The 19,550-nt window shown below is 38.7% G+C and overlaps 1 protein-coding gene across 3 annotated transcripts in view; it reads right to left on the bottom strand.

The window, feature by feature from the left end:
• The window catches only part of MTA1 (metastasis associated 1), an 88,177-nt gene that overhangs the window by 21,974 nt on the left and 46,653 nt on the right, over positions 1–19,550 (bottom strand). For all 3 annotated transcript variants that reach the window (XM_075508100.1, XM_075508101.1, XM_075508102.1), the window contains exons 12-16: positions 12,428–12,486; positions 5,220–5,335; positions 4,228–4,379; positions 2,354–2,543; positions 1,879–1,968 (exon numbers count right to left, since the gene is read on the bottom strand). In XM_075508100.1, the coding sequence (XP_075364215.1) occupies positions 1,879–1,968; positions 2,354–2,543; positions 4,228–4,379; positions 5,220–5,335; positions 12,428–12,486 (607 nt within the window). The remainder of the gene's footprint in view (positions 1–1,878; positions 1,969–2,353; positions 2,544–4,227; positions 4,380–5,219; positions 5,336–12,427; positions 12,487–19,550) is intronic.

Below are 19,550 nucleotides of genomic sequence, written 5' to 3'. Positions count from 1 at the left end.
TGAGGTTTTATTATTAGTGAACATACTGGAATTATAACTCTGAAAACAACCTGCAAACTTCCAAGGTGACCAAGTATACCTCCCCTTATATACAAACTATCTCAGTCAATAATTTTGACTGGAGATTGCTATTTATAGAAAGCATTTTAAGTATATTTAGGAATTCATGTCTACTGAAGATGTTAAAACCAATGTCATAATATTATCCTAAAATAAGAGTCGATAACAAAAGCACTTTGTATCTATTTCCAAAACACTATTCTCTGACAATTTGGGATCATTTTGGGCATGCTCTATATTAAAAGCCATCTTTGGGCAGTAACACCCCTAAACTCTGAGGAAATTACAACTTTGCCAGTTTTGCAAGGTTTGTAAAAAATACAATTGCTAAACTGGCTAAACAAGTGACGATTCAAAGCACCACCATAAAGAACACACAGAGTCTGAACGCAAACTTTTGGCCAAGGCAGAGATCAAGCACATGCTGTCCAACTGAAAAGATTTTGAGAAAGTGACAAGCAACAGCAAATGGGACCTTCAACTGACTTTTTCTCTCGCAGCCCCAACAGCAGAGTAACATACAACTTAAAGCACACTTAGCATGACACCTCCAAAAATACATTCTCGCCAGTCCCTCAGCCTCCCTCCGTTTCTTTCACTCCTTTCTCCCAGCTCAATAGTGAAATGGAGACCCTCACACACCGCTAATGAAATCTCAAAATCTACTGCTATATTCTGTACAACTATGAAAAGCAGGATTTTATCAAACAGCAAAACTTCTCCCTCTGTTGGCTTTATTTGGTTGCACTATACATATCCAAAGTTTCCCAATCTGTGTATCTCATTAGTATACAGTAGAAGTACAACACTCAACAGAGAAGCAGTAAAAATTTAATAAACCCTGAGCCTTACAATATTTCATCAACAAAAATGTTCAAAGAAACATAAAATCAACTTCAGTGTTTCTTATCAAAGTAAAAAGGCAATCAATTTCCTTGTTAATCTGGAAGCCTTCAAAGTACCACTGTCCAACCTAGCTTTCTGTGGTTAGACTCACGTTAGACTGCAGTAGCAACCTGAAACATGTCTTCAGGGTATCTCTAGCAACTGGCAACACTAGGGAAAATCATTTTGCATTCAGTTGGAGTCAGAGCTGGCATGTCACGTAGCTGGCCTCTTCCAGCACCTAAAACTTACACCAAGGTCCTGGACAGAGCTACTCAGTACTCCCCCACAAATCAGCTGATGAGGCCCAAGTCCTCAAGAAAACCATAAACCGCCTCCTCCTGCCCCCAGAAAAACCAAGAAGAAAGTAAAGAATGGAAATATAGACCCCTTGTCTAGCTCTAGACAGAATAGCCAGCAATTGATTCACAAGCTATGGGACACAGTGCTGTCCTAAACCTGAGAGGCTTCTTGGAGGACCCAACTGTAGGAACTGCCCCCAGACAGCTCAAAAATTGGAACACCAGGACTGACCAATTGTTTCCAAAACATTATGTTTGTGCCTCCATAGCAGATGGTAACTTGTCCCCAACATACATCAGAGGCCACAGCAAACACATCCTTCTCCTCACTTGAAAAAGTTTCTGATACAGCTCAGTGAGCCCACAGTGGACTGCTGAGCCACTAGGTCCATCAAATTAAGTAGGAAAAGGAAAAAGGATACGTTCATGGGAAGGTTTTCATGGGTTTTTTTTTGTTTTTGGGGTTTTTTTTTTTTTTGTTTTTTTTTTTTTTTTTTTTTAGTCCAGAACCAGCATCTAAATCCAGAACCGAATGGAAAAAAAGAAACAGTTAGCAGAATTAGCTAGTAGGGTTTTTTGTTTGTTTGGGGGTTTTGTGTTTGGTGGTGTTTGTTTGGGTTTTTTTCAATACCTAAATACCGGAGTACTGCTTCTAAGGGCTTTCGAACCACTTGCTTTAATAGCAATGGGTTTTCTGATGCCTCAGGTAAACGTGCTGTGCCTGTAAAACAAAGAAAAGTAATTAGAGGGTAAAGACATTTAGATATTATAGTAAAACTAAATGAATAACTCAAGTGTCCTGAAAGAGCTTTTCAATCAAAAGGAATTTTACAGGTTGCAAGCATGTCTTGGCAAAAGGACACAAATGCAGGAGAATGCTAAATGTAATAGCAAACATGAATATTTTAAACCAAACAACAACTCATGAATTTAAGTTATTTGTCTAGCCTGCAATCAGTTAGAACACTCTGCAAGTATAGCCAGATTTTGTGAAACCACTAGCTGTGAGCAAGAGAGCATCTCAAGAAGTTGCAACTCAAACTTTGTAGGAAAGGAATCTCAAAGGGCTCTTTTACAAGTAGGTGCCCAGCTGCATCACCACTCACATTCTGCTTTGATTGCTGCACTGTTAATAGGCAGATAGGGATGTCTTGCAGCATGCCAAGGGCGCAAGATATCTCGACATAAGCGTCTGGCAATTCTTGTCAGTTTTGTTGTATGGAGATAGAAAGCTTGTCGTGTCTTCATAGCAAACTTGGGACTCCCACTGTTTCGTACTGGCACACCATGAGGACTCTAGAAAGAAAGAAAAATAAATATGGTTTCTAAAAAATAATTATTAGAAAGTGTGGTTTTAAAGAAGAGAAAGAATATAATATAAAATCACTTTCAACTACTGATTCACAGATGTAAGAACAGAAACAGTATTACAGATTAAAATATTTTCAGCCCAGCTATTCCTCATTTCCCAAATCTTACCCGTCAACATTTGGAATTTTCTTCCAAAATATCTCAAAGGATAAAATGAAGGTAAACATTTTCTCTTCACAGGGATTTATTTCTGTGCTGTCCCAAGTTTTAAAGCAGGGATCCAAAAGCCAGACCTAAAGAAGTTACCTGATGCTATCACATGATTTAGTGCTTACAGAGCCAACAGAAAGACTCTCAGACTTTGGGTGCTTACAGTTGCTCTGGATAACAATGCAAACTCCTTATTAAAAAGCATTTGTAAGAGGGAGAGGAATATCAGAAAGTAGCTGTATGGCTAAAATATACATCACAAGCTCACTTCCCAAAGTAAACTTACAGCATGCAAGATGGTTTTTGTCTCAAAATTGCAAGAATTTCATTTTAATTCTTACTCTGAACTCAATGAATGCATTTACAGAGTTGCCAAATATCCACTGCATGTAATAAAGAATAATGCTGAAAGATGTTTATCTCCTACAGAGAGCAAAAGCAGTATTTCTTCATGAAAAGCAACTAAGTCAACCAATAAAATAATGAAAGTAGTATCTTGTTATCTCAAACCTGGCCACGGCTGGAAAATAGGAGGAAATTTCAGTTTGGGGAGAACAAGGCTTTCCCCTCTGACTATTTACATACTTTTTAATTAACAAACAAGAGGTTTAAGGCTGATAAAACCTGGCAGTTATCTCAGCAATTAGGTAGCTTCAGAAGGCAAGCAGAAGCCTGGAAAGGACAGAGGTTAAACAAAAGAAATAGAATCGAAAGGGAATGATAGCAAAGACTAGGAGAGAGGAAAGAAATTAATCTAAGACCAAAGTTCAGTGTGCACTATCCTTCTGTCCATGTGATGCAGCTACTTTTTCCAGTCAGCTCAACGTAGATGCTTCCAGACTGAATTCCACCAAATTTGGAAAAATTCTGAGAATGTTGGTTTTTAAGTAAAAGGGGAAAAATTAAACAGAAGCAGCTCATACAATGCTTACTCAAAACCTATCCAAAAGGAAGGAGGATTAATTAAAAAAAAATAGGATGAAGTAGAAAAACAAGATACAGGATCTCTAAAAAGCCACTAGCTATTTGGAGTATGTAATTTTGAATGTGCCTTGGGAAAGGGAACAGGTTTCAGGAAATAATTAATTCCTTTATGGAAAAAAAAGTTCTCTTCCGCCTACAGCAAAAATCATGGAAACCGAATACCAGAAACACTGGCTGGCATTTCAGTTTTTTCCATCTTCATTAAGTTATCCCATGCATTTGATGGCTAGTTTGCTAAACAAATGATGTGGGTTTTTTTTTTTCTCAGGGCAGTACTTGGCAACAAATTACTTATAGCCAAAGTTAAGGTGCCAGCTTTTGCAAGACATGAAATACCAAACCCAAGGACAACAATGGAGGCTGAAGGCATTCTTTTTGTTGTTAAATATTTAAGAACAGTGAACAATTAGTTAGATAGCATGGCAGCTAGCTTTCCAGGCAAGAGCACCAAGCAGTCTGCTTTGCAGATACCTACCAAATTATTGCGGTTTGGTCCTGGTCTCTCCCCATCTAACCGTGTTGGCATTTTCAAGCCACCGTATTTCTTCCAGTATGTCCAACAGGATGCACAGAGGCGACACTGCATGTTAGGGGGACCCCAAGAATACCACTGGTAAGACTGTGTGGCTAGAGATAACAAAGGTGGAAATTATATATATCCTTAAACAGGATCACTTTTCAGAGCTTATTCTCTTTAGAATCATCACAAAGAAAACCCACACAAAGACAGTGCAAAGCTCAAACAGACCTTAAAAACCCGATGATGGTTTCATTGTCATCACCACTGTTAAATGTACTTGTGATTTCAGCAGAAATAATTATAGATATAAACCCCGTCAAAACACGAACAGAAAAAAACAACTAGTAGGATGGGAAATTTCCTGCCGGTGAAACTGAAAGCTCTAATTTTGCAAGACTGGTAGACAACAATTTCTGCAGAGTATGGGAGAGAGAGAGAGAGAGGAAGATTGTCTTCAGGAACTCCCCATACATTAATTTTACGACTAAAAAATGTAAGAAATCTGTGACTTGACTTCTCATACAGTCCTACATTCCAGCATCTCTAAAGGCTCCTCATGAAGGAGCACAATCATTAGAACTCAATATATTAATATCAGGCAGCAGACCAAATACAATATCACCGCATATTTTGAAATCTACTAAAAAATCATGAAAAAATTGTCAAGTTCACACCTTGGTGATTTAAGTCTTTGCTCAACAGCTACCTGCAATTACGTAGGACATTTACTAACTCCCTCTTTAGTACTTCATAATTTTATTTACAAATGTAACGCCAGTAACAAAAAAAAAAAATCTTTGCTTAAATGCTGCTATGTCAAATTCTGTGCCCCTGCCCTTCCAAAGCCTTCTCTCCCACCCCCCACCACAACACAGCTTTTATTTTACTGTTTGCAACACAGCATTCACACTCTCTATGCACAACTGCCATACTGGCATGTCACTTACTATAACAGCTTTCACAGGCCCGTCCTGCTCCCGTGTTCTGTGCCTGTACTCCAGTACCATTTACCACTCCTGGTTTGACATTATTTACATTGATCTGGTTGGGGTTTGGCTTGTTACTTAAAACACAAAGCAAAGAGGAGGACAAACATTAATTGAGGCATGCAATTTCCTATGTGACAAAAAAAATATGGCCCAAAATGTTTGAAGATTTAAATTTCGTTTATCACATGGCTTCCAGAACAAGCTGTACTTACCAATATCTGACTTCCATGAAAACACCGTCTCCAATAATATTTAAATAATGCTGATAATAAAAATAGCTATAATAAGTTAGATGCCATTCAAGAGTCCAAAACCATTTAAAAACAATAAACCAGTGAGGCCAGGTAGGTTAAGATACTCTCGCTATTCCAGACATTCTAATCGAGGTGACAAAAAGATCTTATCTACAGATCTTTCTCAGTCCTCAACATGAGCGATATTTTATTTAAATCTCCAAAAAGAAGGCTGGGGGAAGGAGCAGTAGAGGTAGATGGAGAAAGGTCAACCCCTGCCTTATTCAGGGAAAGATAACCCTAGACTGCAGTCACAAATATTTCCACATTGTCTTACTGCAAAGGTTTGCATCATGTAGCCACAATTCACATAAGCACACCCAACACGTCGAACTACATCTTTGGACATAGCGTATACATAAGTATATTAATGAATATGAGCCTTCTGGCAAGTCTTAAACTATGTTCTGCACTTCTACTAAAAAGCATTTAGGTTTCTACTAAAAGGAGAAATTCTGAAAGCTTAACATCCACAGAGCAGAAATGCATTGATGGCTGTCACTAATACATTCTAATATAACAATGTCTGAATCACCTCAGCTCATCCCTATACTCTTCTTAAAAGTGTTGACTCAGAGGGAAAAAAAAAAAGCTACTGGCAGGAGCTGAGAATGGAAGGGCAAACAAAACCTTGGCATAGAGAGCAGTATGGAATAGTACAAAATCTCTGCAGAGGAAGAGGTGTCAGAGGGGGAAAAGGAGGCATTCAAAAAACCCTTGGCCTGAGAGGGAACAAGAAGGACAGAGAATCGATACTGCAGGGACAGGACTTCTGGGGAACAGAGGAAGATGGGAGAAGTCACACAAGAAGTTTCAGAGAAGGATACACAAGGAGCTTATAAAACACATAAGGACTCCCAGGTGCTGTTAGGAGCTCAGCTTATAGAAGCAACAAAAAGCAGGCAGCCTTTGGTGCCAACTTCTGAACATAAACCCAAATTGTAGTGTCAGTTACACTTCCCTCATATTCTCTTACCTGAAGACCGAAGGGAGTGGGCATAGTCCTTTTATTTCCAACTAATAAACCCATGATTTGGAATCCACTTATTCAAGCAGAAATATCTTAAAATGGCTTTCTGAAAACACATTTTCTTACACATCAGCTGCACATTGACACCAAGAGTCACAGTGATTTCAGTGACCCAGAATACTTACTTTTCTCCCTGGCTAGCTCTGCAAAAACTGCATTGTGGGAATATGGCCAAATTAATTTCTTTCTAATGGGGCATCAATATTAGGTTTCATGTTCTCAGCAATGACCCCTGAAAGCAAAGGAGTTCCAAGTGACTTAATTCTGAAGACAACTGGCCCTTGCAGCTCCAGAACAACCCCAAACGCTACTGCAAAGCTTATACTGCCCTGGAAGCCAGACGGTCATCCTTCTCATTTGAAAATGTCTGCTCCGACACTGAGATACAGAGCTCGGTAAAGCCCCATTTCTATAGAGACAAAATAGATTCTGCTGTGAATGTCGTACAAGGACCACGCACACATTACATAAGGAGGTAAGAGAATATTTGCCCAGTCCAAGAAAAACTTCAGATAGCATTCTGATAGTGCTCCTCACTGTAAAGTTCAGGGCCTTTCTGCAGAAGAGAAAGCTTAGGAGGCTAAGCAGCACAGAAATACTGTAAATAGTTTGTTCCTTCAGTACACTGAGCAGCCCATACACAGCCCAAAAGAAGCAGAGAAGAGAGAAAAAAAACAAAGGCATTTAGATTAACAAGCCTGATTAGGTTTTCTTCTCCTTTTGCTTATTAATTTGCCTGGCTCTTACAAGGATTAAAGTGTTTCAGGGTGCTTATTAGAATGGCACAAAGTTCTGACACCACAGATGGTAGGAGATCTGCAGACACATTTAACAAAGGGAAAGTTGAAAGAGGGTACATTCATGCTACCCAGCATTTTGCTCTGGGGTGTCACTATAGTAACCTGCTGCAAAAGAACTTTTGCCAATGATTCACTAGCAAACTCCATGTGCAAACATCACCAAGATGCTGTAAAACAAACAGTCCTCACAGATGCACACTGTTACAAGCAGTGTTGCTCAACAGAGCAAAAGACTGAAGTAAAGAAAACTAAGGTTCCACTCCAGGTCTTATGGCTCAACATCAGACATGTTGCTTCCCTTCTATACATGTATTTATCCTCCAAAAAATGTGGTAAAAATGTCTTAAATCCATCAGTAAAGCACACAAAAAGGTTTTGGTTTTTTTGAGCAGCATGCCATGAAGCCCTGATGTGTCTGGTTGTAAACAGAACAAGCCAGCACGCATTGGCATGCACATCCAAAGTACTAAGATCATGTGCAGAAAGGAGGGTGATGGCTTGACTCCGTCGTCCTCTCTTCAACCCTTATCAAACTTGTATTTCAAACGCAAGTGAAAGGCATGCAGGGGTGAAAGCCGATCACCAAATCACACTGATCACAAAATTGTTATGCTGTAGTTGTAACAGTAACTTCACTTCAGGATCTTGGAATAGTACAATTAATATAGCTGCAACAAGCACCAGAAAGCCTCCTGCTCCAAAGCTGAGGTCAAGTTTCTCAGTGACAGTAACAAAATTTAGGCAGCTAATGTCTTCATCATATCAGAAGCAAAAAGCTCTTAATTGTTGATGATATGTTAATTAAACTTGTTTGATATCACCAAAGCCTGCTACAGCTATTAACAAGAGAGTTAGATGAATAACTGGATGAATCATTAGGCAATTAATGAAGCTAAAGTGAAAGATGCAAATAAGGTAGTGAGAATATTGATGGTGCGGTAAACTACCATTTCCAATTCTTACATCAAGAATGGAAGTCTTTTAAATGGGTTTCAATTGCGCTGGAGCAGTCAGCTATGCTAGAACAGGGATCACAAAGTGCAGACTTCTGGGCTGTATTCTGCAGGAGATCAGTCTCAACTAAAGATATTAAGGTGATAAAGCACATGCAGAAAGAAGGTACTGGAAGCCAGCCATCATGGACTGAAGCACCTGCCTAAAAAACAACCTGAAGATAACCCTGAGCCACGCAGAACACTGAAATCCCTTCGCTATATGACTTGCTAGCATTTCATCCACAGCACAGTGATAAAATTTTATCTGTTAAAAAGAACTATAAACTTAACACCATCAGTGAATGTTTCCTGTTATTCAGGAAACTGTAGTGGTGCTAGATGCAACAGAACAATTAAGGAATTAAGCCTCAGAAATAAGAACAATTTTTCGTCCTTTGTAAGGAACATTTATGCCATCTACCTCTAGGCATATAATGCAAGTGTCTGGATTCCTTATCCAGACAACAGAGAGGTGAGCTCTCATCACAGGTTACTGTAAATACTCACTTCTAAGAACAGCTCTAATGACTGCTAAACAATGCTTTTTGAAAATGAGAAGCCTTCTTCAACAAAATATTGAAGATTGCCATCTTAACTAGCACAGCTACAAAAGAAAGAACAGCATTACACCTTTGTATTTTCCATGCTGCAATGGACCTCTGCACAATTAAACAGGAAAGGAAAAAAGTCTTGCTCCTCAGGCAGGGGACAACCAACCAAAAGACAAAGGAATTATCTTCACCTTGTTAAGCAGTTGCTCCTTGTAGTCATCCAAAGCTTTGACCTATTCCTCCAGTTTCCCTATTCGCTTAAAAAAAGAGGCAGGGTAGGGAGAACAATATTTCCCTACTTTACAAGTGTTTTCAAGGCAGTGTTTGCACCTTGTCAAAGTGCTTTGAGGTTCTCAGATAAAATACTGTAAGTAGAATGTATTAATTTACATTTACAGATGTAAATTTAAAATTTACATTTTACAGCAATACATTTTTGAGACTGGGGATTGTATGGAGCACTTCATTCTTCCCTTTCTGTTCTCACCCCTTCTGATATCACTTAGATCAAAGCGAAAGAGAGAAAAGCCACACAAAATTGCTTGTCTCAGCCTTCATGATTTGCAGATGTCCTAATCCCCAAAAGCACCAGCTACACAACCAGACTGTCATCAAAAAGAAGTAACTAGTACATATGATGCCCGTAAGATTAGTAAAACCAGAATATAACTTCCACAACAGCCTGAAGAATATGTTTGGGTACACACTAGAAAGAGAAAGAGACTGAGGCTACATCTGCAACAAGAAAGGTCTCCGAGCCTGGTGGATTCACGCTGGTGGATAACAGGATGAAGCATGTAAGAACATGGAATCTCTTTGTGCATTCAGGCTTCTGCTGCTGCTTTATTTAACACCACTCCCACTGACAGAGAAATTGCTACAGAAAACAACTAAAAGATTTTTTTCAGTATTTCCTGAATGCAGAATTCAACTGATTTTATACTTTTTCCTTTCACCAGGAAAGCACGAGTGCTTTTCAACCTAAGGGATGCATTACAAAGCCATGCATACAAACACTGGGTTCAGTCACATCAACTACAGACGTCTGTCCCAAAACCATGGTTGTTCTTGGAAGGATCACAGAAATGTTTGTCCAGTATCTAGGACAGAAATGTTTTTCCAATATCTAGGATGTTGGTTTAGGACTCTGGTAACCTCACATCAATTACCTGTATGACTCTCCATGCCTCAGTTACCCACATTATAAATTGGGGGCACAGTCTCAAGTTAAAAAATATCAACTCTAAAGCTTCACATAGAGCTGTTATTTTTCATTGTATAGTACGTATGTGACATGAGAAATAATCTTTGAAGACTGCTTCTATTGTTTTTCTTATTATTGTCCTCCCCTCTCCCTAGATTTTCCTATTAACATCATGGGAACAAATGAGAGTCCTATCAGTGGAAGACAAAAAAAAAAAAAAAAAAAAAAAAGAAGATAAAATTGTTTGAGTCTGATATCCTCCAGGGTCTCTCTTTGCAAACAATTTTACACCAGTTATTGTTAGAATAGGTTTCACTCAATCAGCTGATACGCTTCTGCGTAGGTCTTGTGACAGCCTACATCAAGTAATTTATTTTCGAGATGACAAATGGATCATTATGGTTCAAGCCTCGAAACAGGAATGGGCTCAGTAACACGATAAGGACAAATCAATAACATTGATATTTAGATCCCTACACCATGTATTGCTATTACAAGCCAAGAATATAATCTTCTTCTAGGTCACAAGATAATGTAGATGCAATGCGTTCCCTATGTGCCAGACCTTGTACTGAAACTTGAGTAGAAATAATAGCAAAAAAGGAGCAGAAGCATTCATGTGGGATTAAATAAGTCATGTACGCAATTGCTACTTTTCCTGATACACATGAAAGGATATTGAAAGAGGAGGAAAATTTGACACCCATTTTATTAATTAAACAATATGTAAGTTAAGGTGTAACACTCAAAAATGAACCGTGACTAGAAGTCAAAGCCAGAGACAAAAATAGCAACCACACGGGTAGAGACAGAAGTCTTTTCCTGAAGTAAAGAGGCAAGTTGCTGATTTGATTATATTCTCTAGATAGCAACAAGAATTATCTTGCTGAGATACAGCGTTGAGGGATAAGATACCACTCCAGACAGCCATTATCAAGTGAGCACCATAACCTTTCAAATACAAAGCCCTACCTACATACATTGTAATCCAAGAGCAACAGCAAGACTACTAGGCTCTCTTGCCTGCAATATCCTTTCGCATCCGCAGTCTAAATTACATTGGCTTTTGCTTTACAAGCTTATCACGTTGTGAATTCATGTTTAATTTGATGTCCAGTGTCCCCCTGCAGACAAACATCATCCACAAAAAGTAATATTACACCTGATTTTTAGTAAATTCACCTGAGAGATATCAACATATTTCAAACCAAAAAAGAAATCATGGATCCTCTATTTTCACAAGAAATAACAGACTGTATTGCAAGCGAAATATGTAAAACTTAGTTTTGCCTTAAGTAACAGAACACATGGTAGAAGTTCATAAATATTTGAAAGGAGATAGCATAAAAGCGTAGAGGAGTTATTGGGGATAATACATATGGGAACGTATCTGGGAGTGGAAGTTGAAAAGAGAAAGGATAGAGGAGATTTAAAATTCCAACACTATAACAACTGTTGACTGGGTTATGCAGAGGAAATGTAGAAGAAGATACACATTTTACTAAGAATTTTTATTTTTTTATATATATATATACACACATCATATATATCATATATATTATTTTTAATATAGTTATCTATATACATTTATATATCTCTCTCTCTAAATGACATTAGGAAACAACCACACATTGGTGATCCACTGATGACAAAAATTAATAAAAACAGATATATTATTGAGTAGTTAATTAGCTACCCTGTTGTTCATGACCGTGCTGACCTGCTACCAAGTCCCCAACTCCCAGTCCGTATAAAAATAAAAATTAGAAGATAAGTAACAGTTGCTTCTGGATGGGAACATTGTATAGGATGAAGGAAATGAGCAACATGACTGCACAGCATCCTAACCAGGAAAGCCCCAAAGGGAAAGTCCTCAGCTGCCCATGGAGGAAATACCCTGTGTTCCAGAAGTAGAAGGTCAGCATGTGGGAACAGCTTTGTCTTTTACACACTCATAACCAGCAGCGTAAGCATACTGGGAGGACTGCTGCTTTGTTCTAGCCAGCTTTGAAATACCAGAGCTACCGTGTTTTCTTCCACAGGACTCCTAGTTGTTTATTAGCATCAGGGTGGTTAGCATTAACTCAGCTAAAATACAAAGGAATTAAAGCCTATTCAAGCATCAGCAAAGGTTCATTATATTGGTAACCTAATTTAATAGTTTTCTGACATGTTTGTTCAACTATGTCTCTCATTATGTAATTAAAGCAAATACATGACATTGGCAGGCCATGGAAACAGCTACACCAGACCCTCTGAAATAGAAAACAAAGCAATACAAAAAGGTACTTACTAGTTGGGTATATACACTTGTTTTAGCTTGCTTTCTGCTTCTGCTGCTTTCAATCGTTTCTTTAAAAATAAAATAAAAAAAAAAAAAGAAAAAAGTTAGAATACAAAGAAAATAAGGACTATTCTACCTAGGAGTCAAGTAATATACCTGTAAAAACTTGAGTGGTTATTAAAAAACAATGAAGTTTTCCTTTCACTGAGCAGCTACCACAAAATCCTTTTCCAACAGGAAAATATCCACTTAAAACAATTGCAGGCATCAAATGACTACATACACAGCTTTTCAAAAAAGTCAAAGAGATGACAATCTACCATTTATAAGGACAAACTTTTCATTCCCATTCACTTCAATACAAATTCATGCATTGTTCCTCCCACAACCCTTTTTTTTTTTTCCTGTGCAGAGGAAGATCTGACATATCAGTCTGTGTTCCTTCTCCAAGATAATATTCACCAACTGGACAATAACAGGTATAGTAATGCACCCTGTCCATCACATTTCCCAACAGCTGAACCAATTCAAAGAGTTTGAATGAAGACTTTTTTGTTGATAGTACTCATTTTTGAAGACTGGGTGACACAGGAGATCTTTGAAAGTTAAAAAGGCCAAGAGCTCAACTCAAAACTGATGCAGAGTTACCCAATAGATTTTTTAAATTATGGTATGTCATCACTTATGACTAAACATCAGCTATAGGCAACCCGTACGTCTGCACTTTCTAAAGGTGAGCAGCTCTAGGTACATAAACACTAGGCATTTATCCCCCTTTGAGACAAAAAGGAAATAAACCCCAGGCACATGTGCAAATCTCAGCAGACAGGTAGCAAAGAACATCAAGGGGATAAAAAGAGGAGAAGCTAACTAGACGGAACAACCAGCCCCTAATGAAAAACATCATTGCCAGGAGATATTAATTAAGGAACGTAACAGAGATGTGTTTAAGGGACAACACATACAAGAAGCAGACTTTCAGAGCATGGGGACTCGTGTTTAGAAGTACACACCATTTGTCTCTTTACATGGCCCTACTTCAGTAAAACCATCCATTAACTTCTGTCCACATTTCTGGAGTGGATTGATTACAGGATCCTTTCAATGGGATGTATGGAGTAAATTCCCCCAGAATAGCACTACTGCTTTTTTTTTTCCCCTCAGCTACAGCTGTGAACTTGCTGATAGTCCACAAAAACATGGCAGAGGTAGGAAATTAGCATGAGCTTTACTAACTGGCCAAGAATTCCTTTTCTAACTCAAACCTTCACACCGTTTAAAAAGTAAAAGAGACATTCTGAGGTTCAAGTTTTCTCTTTACTACATAAGCTAAATTAATTTAGGGTTAACCTCTGGAGGCCTCTAGTCCCACCTCCTGCTCAAAGCCGGGCCCATGCCAACATCCATGCTGGTAACAGCAGTCTGCATAAAGCCACGACAATGTTTTCCGGACAAACCAGCAGCATGGTGGTATTCTAGACAAACAGATTAGCTTAACATTTTCTTTGCAGCTGCCTCAAGGCACAGTCTAGGAAAATAATTGTAAAGCTAAAGTCCATATCTTCACAGACACAGGAAGCACCAGAAAATGTAATAAAATTGAAGAATGTGTCACTGAGGAACTGGACAAACATAAAAATCCTTTTTTACAGGGACACGATGGACACACACAGAAACAATGAAGTAAAAGTTTCCCGTAAGCATAAAGCTTGCTTTGATCAGAGGGACAGTCTTAAGCAACAGTTTTCCATTTGACAGCCTGACAGTTCCTTGCCAAAGCTCTCAAGACTCCTAAAGAATTCCCCTCTTACCTTTTCCTGCAAATAAAAGTCAACCTATCTTAGAAAACAAAGAATGAAGCTGTCAGACAAGAGAACAAGGACTGAGAAAACAGAACTTCTGAAAGTTATCCAGAGACTACAGGTACACCTTCAGAGAGCTGCATCCAAAAGCTGACTTCTTTCTGCTGGTGTAGGCAAGTTTCCCAGATTGCTTCTGTTAAATCTTGTCTAGGACAAGGACAGCTACCCAAAAACTCTCTTCAAGAAAACCTAAATTAAGACTTCATGGAGACGATCCTTATAAATCCCACAGACTTGGAGGAATCAATAATACACATTGTACTGACCATCGGTGATGGAACTAAAGAGGTTCTCCCTCTGAATGCAAACCAGAAATTCGAAGTTGAACATTTTCAAAGTACCCTGCTCAAGTCTTTTTATGTAAGAAACCAAAGCATCCAATGATGGGCCTCAAAAAATGCTGTGACAATGGTTCCCCAACAACATCAGAAACCCTCCTTATCTACCAGAGAGACACTACCCCCAAAAAATAATCCTTCAACAAAACGCACACTCTCAGGTGCATTTCTGCTCATGAATTGAAGGCTGCTCCACCCAGCCTGGACTGAAAAACAGGTCTTCTCTCCCCAGGCACGGGCAGTTATGTCAGCAGACAAACAGCCACAGAGCTCATACTCTCCCCAGGAATTATAAGGAAGTCCAACATCAGATAGTGATAAACAGTTTAAAATACTGCTTGATGAACTTTGTACAAGAATCGTATTTCCTTGAGGCCTAAGCAGGAAATTCAGGGAACTTCCACTGGTAGAGAACTGGGTTTTTTTTAATTTCCACTAGATTTCTAGATTGTAGGAGGAAAAAGCTGCAGTTTTCATGACAAAAGCTCCCAAGGGGACTATCTAGAGTCATTATGTTATGACAGTTTTGGAAATCTATGAATGGAAAAAGCTTCATACAAGCACAATGCATTACCAGCAGCTGAAATATTCTACTATCCACAATGTAAAGCAATTTGCCTTGGAGACATGGTTAATTTAGGGTATTAAGCAACATTTTAGTAAACTGGTGATGAATGTTAACCTCACACCACAGATTTGCTTTGTGATTGATGACTGTGGTGCAAGCTCTGAGCTAACAACTGCCATAAGTCACCTGGACCTAGCAATACCCTCCTCTCCTACAGCTAGGTGCCTGTGGATCAGCGCAGAGCATGACATACAGCATACGCCTTTATTACAAACAGTATACCAGGAAAATTGAAGGTTTTCAGAAGGTACCACAATGTGCCGAGTAAGAAGAGGTTGGTTTTGCACTAAGTACTTGTGGCTGTGGACAATCAATAGACCAGATATGATGAGTTTCCTATTTTCTGACAGTGACTGATACCAGAACATACAAAAGAAAGGTGCCTGAAATGCAGTCATACACAATTTCAGAATAATCCCTTCACAGAGAAAGTGCTTTACTAAGTCCTTTGCCAGTTATTAATTGATTTGTGCCTGAAGCGTATTTACACTATAAATTCTTAATGTTGTCTGATGTAGCTACGAATGTCCTCATCCACAAAAAAACCCTGAATATTTGTAACTTTTTCTAGTAGTTTGGCCTAAATGCAATCTTTTGTCTTTGAGTTGTTTATATATGCACACGTTAAGTATATCCTCTTATTTACCTCATCATATTTTCCCCATCTACAAAAGGGAGATATTACCAACTTATCTATCCCAGAGGGACCAAGGGATTAAATTACTAAGCACTGTACATTCGAGCTGGTGCAAATATCTGTCCTTTATATATCCTCTCCCTAGATTTAACATCTTTCATTCTACCCACTGAGCCTGAAAGAATTTTATAATATATGACATATCAGAGCAAATGTTTGTGGTAATTTTCTAAAGAGTGAACATTTATAAAGAGGAAATAACAGAAGAAATCCAGGAATGCAGGGGATATTTTAAGGTCTGCAACACAAGAGTTGGGTTGGCAGACAGCACGGGGACGCCTCAAACATCCTCAAATATTAAGCCTTTATTACTTGATGATGGGGAAGATAGTCTCTAAATCACATTTTCTGGATTTAGAGAACTTTCACACTGTTTATTCTTTTCAAAACTCTGAACACACAAGTGCTGCTGGGAGGCAGGGGAGATGCAACAGAAAAGGTAATTAGTCCATGGTGCATTTGGGAGAAGTGTTTCCAGCTGCTTGTGCTCCAGCAACGCATCTCAGCACTGATGTGTGGCACCTATGGTCTCTGTCACTTGCTTGCCAAAACTGCCATAGTTCCATGTTAATGTAAGCTTAACAGGAGGTGTTTTGGGATAAAACGTCCTATGTATGTAGAAAAACATTTCTTTGATGTTATTTCTACTTTGCTAGCACACAGTACTTTATGAAGACTAGTACATTAAGATGTCACTCACAGCTCTTGGCTAGGTACAAAGAAGGCTTGCTTCCCTTAATAAAGATGTTTTCTATCCACATCAAGATTTACCCAGAGCTCCCTCTGTTAAGCTCCCTACCTCATGTAGTCAAATATAATGGCACTTCCACTTTCTCCAGTATCTTCTCAACACTATGCATACCTTAAAACTGATTTTCTCTGTCTATTCCTCCTATGTTTTTCTAATGGCACTTCCACGTAAGAAATAGAATAGTAGAAATCAATAATATTTGATCTTCCTCTTGAAGTTACATGCTCCTCAAGCACAAATAAAGATGCAAAAAGTAAATTAAAGCCTTCAACTCTCAGAAAGCATATGATTAATTCAAAGTCATCTGTCACTGCCGTGTCCTGAACTCTTCTCAATTGCATCTCAACAGTTGGAAAGTGTTATGTTTTAAAGTTTTCAGGACTTTCCTTCATGATATGCAAAACAGTAGAAGCATTTAAAGAAAAAAAAATCACCCTGGAATTCACAACTACGTAAGAACTCAACCTTTACTTTGAATGAAAATGTAGGCATAACCAAGTATCACATCAACTCTTAAAGAGTTTTCAAATCACTGGAGGAAGCCACTGAACAGCAGTTACTCAGTGGATGCCATTTCAAACCTTTCTGAATCAGAAATATACGCTCTTGTGAATTGACACAGGAAATCTGTCTCAAGAAATGGATGCATTCAAAGGAGACACGGGATACTGAATTTGGAATTCATCTCCCTCTTTTTCTTCAGGACAACTCTGAAAGGGTGTCTTTGACAGGACAACTCTTGGGATCACTTTGGACAGACATTCAGGAGCCTACATCAGACCACAAATTCTGCGTTGACATTGCAGTAGAATTACTCCTTCTAGCAGTTCTGTTCTTGGAGGGTCAGTCCTTCTCTTGAAACAATTGAACTCCTAATTATGCTGGTAACTTTCAAAGGCATGGTATAGCTGAAGCCAAATAAAAATTACCGGATAAGAGATCCAAGTGCATGCTCCAAAATAAGTCAATTCGCATGTATCTCAATCACAGTATCCTACTCACAAGACAAGGAAGTGCTGTATTAAGCCTTTCAATCTTAGGTATACCAAGCATAAGTATACCTTATTGTTCAGTTCTGAGAAAGGGTCTTCTGCTGAAGTCAACTCAAAATTTAGCTTCCTCAATGGCAAGAAACAGATGGATTCTCCCTCAGGATTATGACAGTGCTGTCTCGCTCCAAGAAAATCTCAAAGGAAATACAGAAGGATGTAAATAGCTCCCAACTAACTTTTTCATCAAAGCAGGCAATTGGCTGATGACAAAAAACTTCATCACTATGTTGTGTAACTCACAGAAACAGACAGTTTAAATGGACATTTTATGTTCATTCAGCCAGAGATTCTACAAGAATGAGCAAGTTATCAATATTTTTTTAAAGACAATAACATAACAGCCTTGGAATATAATTTATTCGTCCTCTTAGAAGGAGTGCCAGTGAAAGTGAAACAACTCGGGATACACACTTTTCATATCCTTACTTAGCACATTTTCAATACCTTATGTACAAAAATGCTGTTAGCCCCAAAACAATTTTGTGGTATTAGACTAAGGAAAGAATCTACACAGGCAAAACACTATGAAGAAACAGATGGAAAAAGTGGTGAGGGATGTGCTTTGCCAAAGACTTTGCACACATCAAGTAAAATATAAATGTAATACACCATTATTTCAACTACAACTTCCTGTGCTTTCTTTGTGGTTATATATCGATAGCTCTCCCAGGCTTTTTATAAATGTTTAATAGTATTATTTGCTTGTACAAGCTGGGAATTTGAGATGAGGTCTTCAGCTCAGTTCAGACTTAATTGATGTGATATCTCTGTACTGCAATTTCTACCTGTTTGGCTTATACTCGTATTGTCTCTTAAGTGCAGAGCCTCTAATTAGAAGTGTTCCCCAAATCCCACTCCCTGGTACACTGCTGGGCAGCACATGTAAGGTACCATATAACCATGATAGAAAACCCACTGCATAGGAATATAGCAAAACAGTATGAGAAACTGTAGGTTTGTTGGGTTTTTTAATTGCTGCAAGAACAAATAATCAAAGCCTTTCATGCAGCTATCCCCTCTGCAATTTTGTCTATGTCATAAGAAAGTTCAAGGAAGTGGAAAAAGCAAGAGAACTTAACCATTTCCTAATCAAGGCACAGCTTCTCCAGTGGTTTTGCCTTCACAGCACATAGGCCTGAAGGCAAACACCTGGGACACTATTCCCATCTGCCTCCTATGGTATCCAAGAGTGAACACCAAAGAAACTGCTCCCTACCCCTTATTCCCACCACGAGCATTGTTACATATCTCAAGATGGGCAGAAACAGAACTTCACCATTGCAAATGTATTGTGGACTTTCTGAGCAGTATAGAGATGCTTTTTGGTTTAATCTTCCCCAAGAATTCTTAATATTGTTTGCTGTTCTGACTGCACAGAGGCGACATTTTCATGCAACAGCCCAAGATTCTAGTTTTCACTGACTGATAAAATAACCTTCCTCACTTTTTCTGATACCTACCATATTGCTAGGTGGAATTTTATCACTAAAGGAAGTGAGGTGAGATAAAACATGCATGGAAGAAGACAAACGGATACTCTCAGTGCAAGTATTGAGCGTAGTACATGTTGAGTACACCCAGCTATTGTCTCCTAAACAGCTGTAGTCAGACAGTATAGCAGCACTCACTGTATCAATGATACACACAGTTCAATGGGGAAGGAAAGACCATGACCTCATTTCTCCAGCACCTTTTTCCCCACCATGCCAGCTCCCATCACCATCCCACTTTCCTACCACCCATTTCCTTACCGGAAGGAAAAGTTTCAGTCAAAGAATGAACTTGGGGAAATATTGGAATGAGG

The sequence above is a fragment of the Mycteria americana genome, chromosome 7 (genome assembly GCF_035582795.1).
Source record: "Mycteria americana isolate JAX WOST 10 ecotype Jacksonville Zoo and Gardens chromosome 7, USCA_MyAme_1.0, whole genome shotgun sequence".
NCBI classification, from domain to species: domain Eukaryota; kingdom Metazoa; phylum Chordata; class Aves; order Ciconiiformes; family Ciconiidae; genus Mycteria; species Mycteria americana.
Note: the sequence above shows the minus strand (reverse complement) of the source record. Positions and strands in the feature narration are given on the sequence as shown.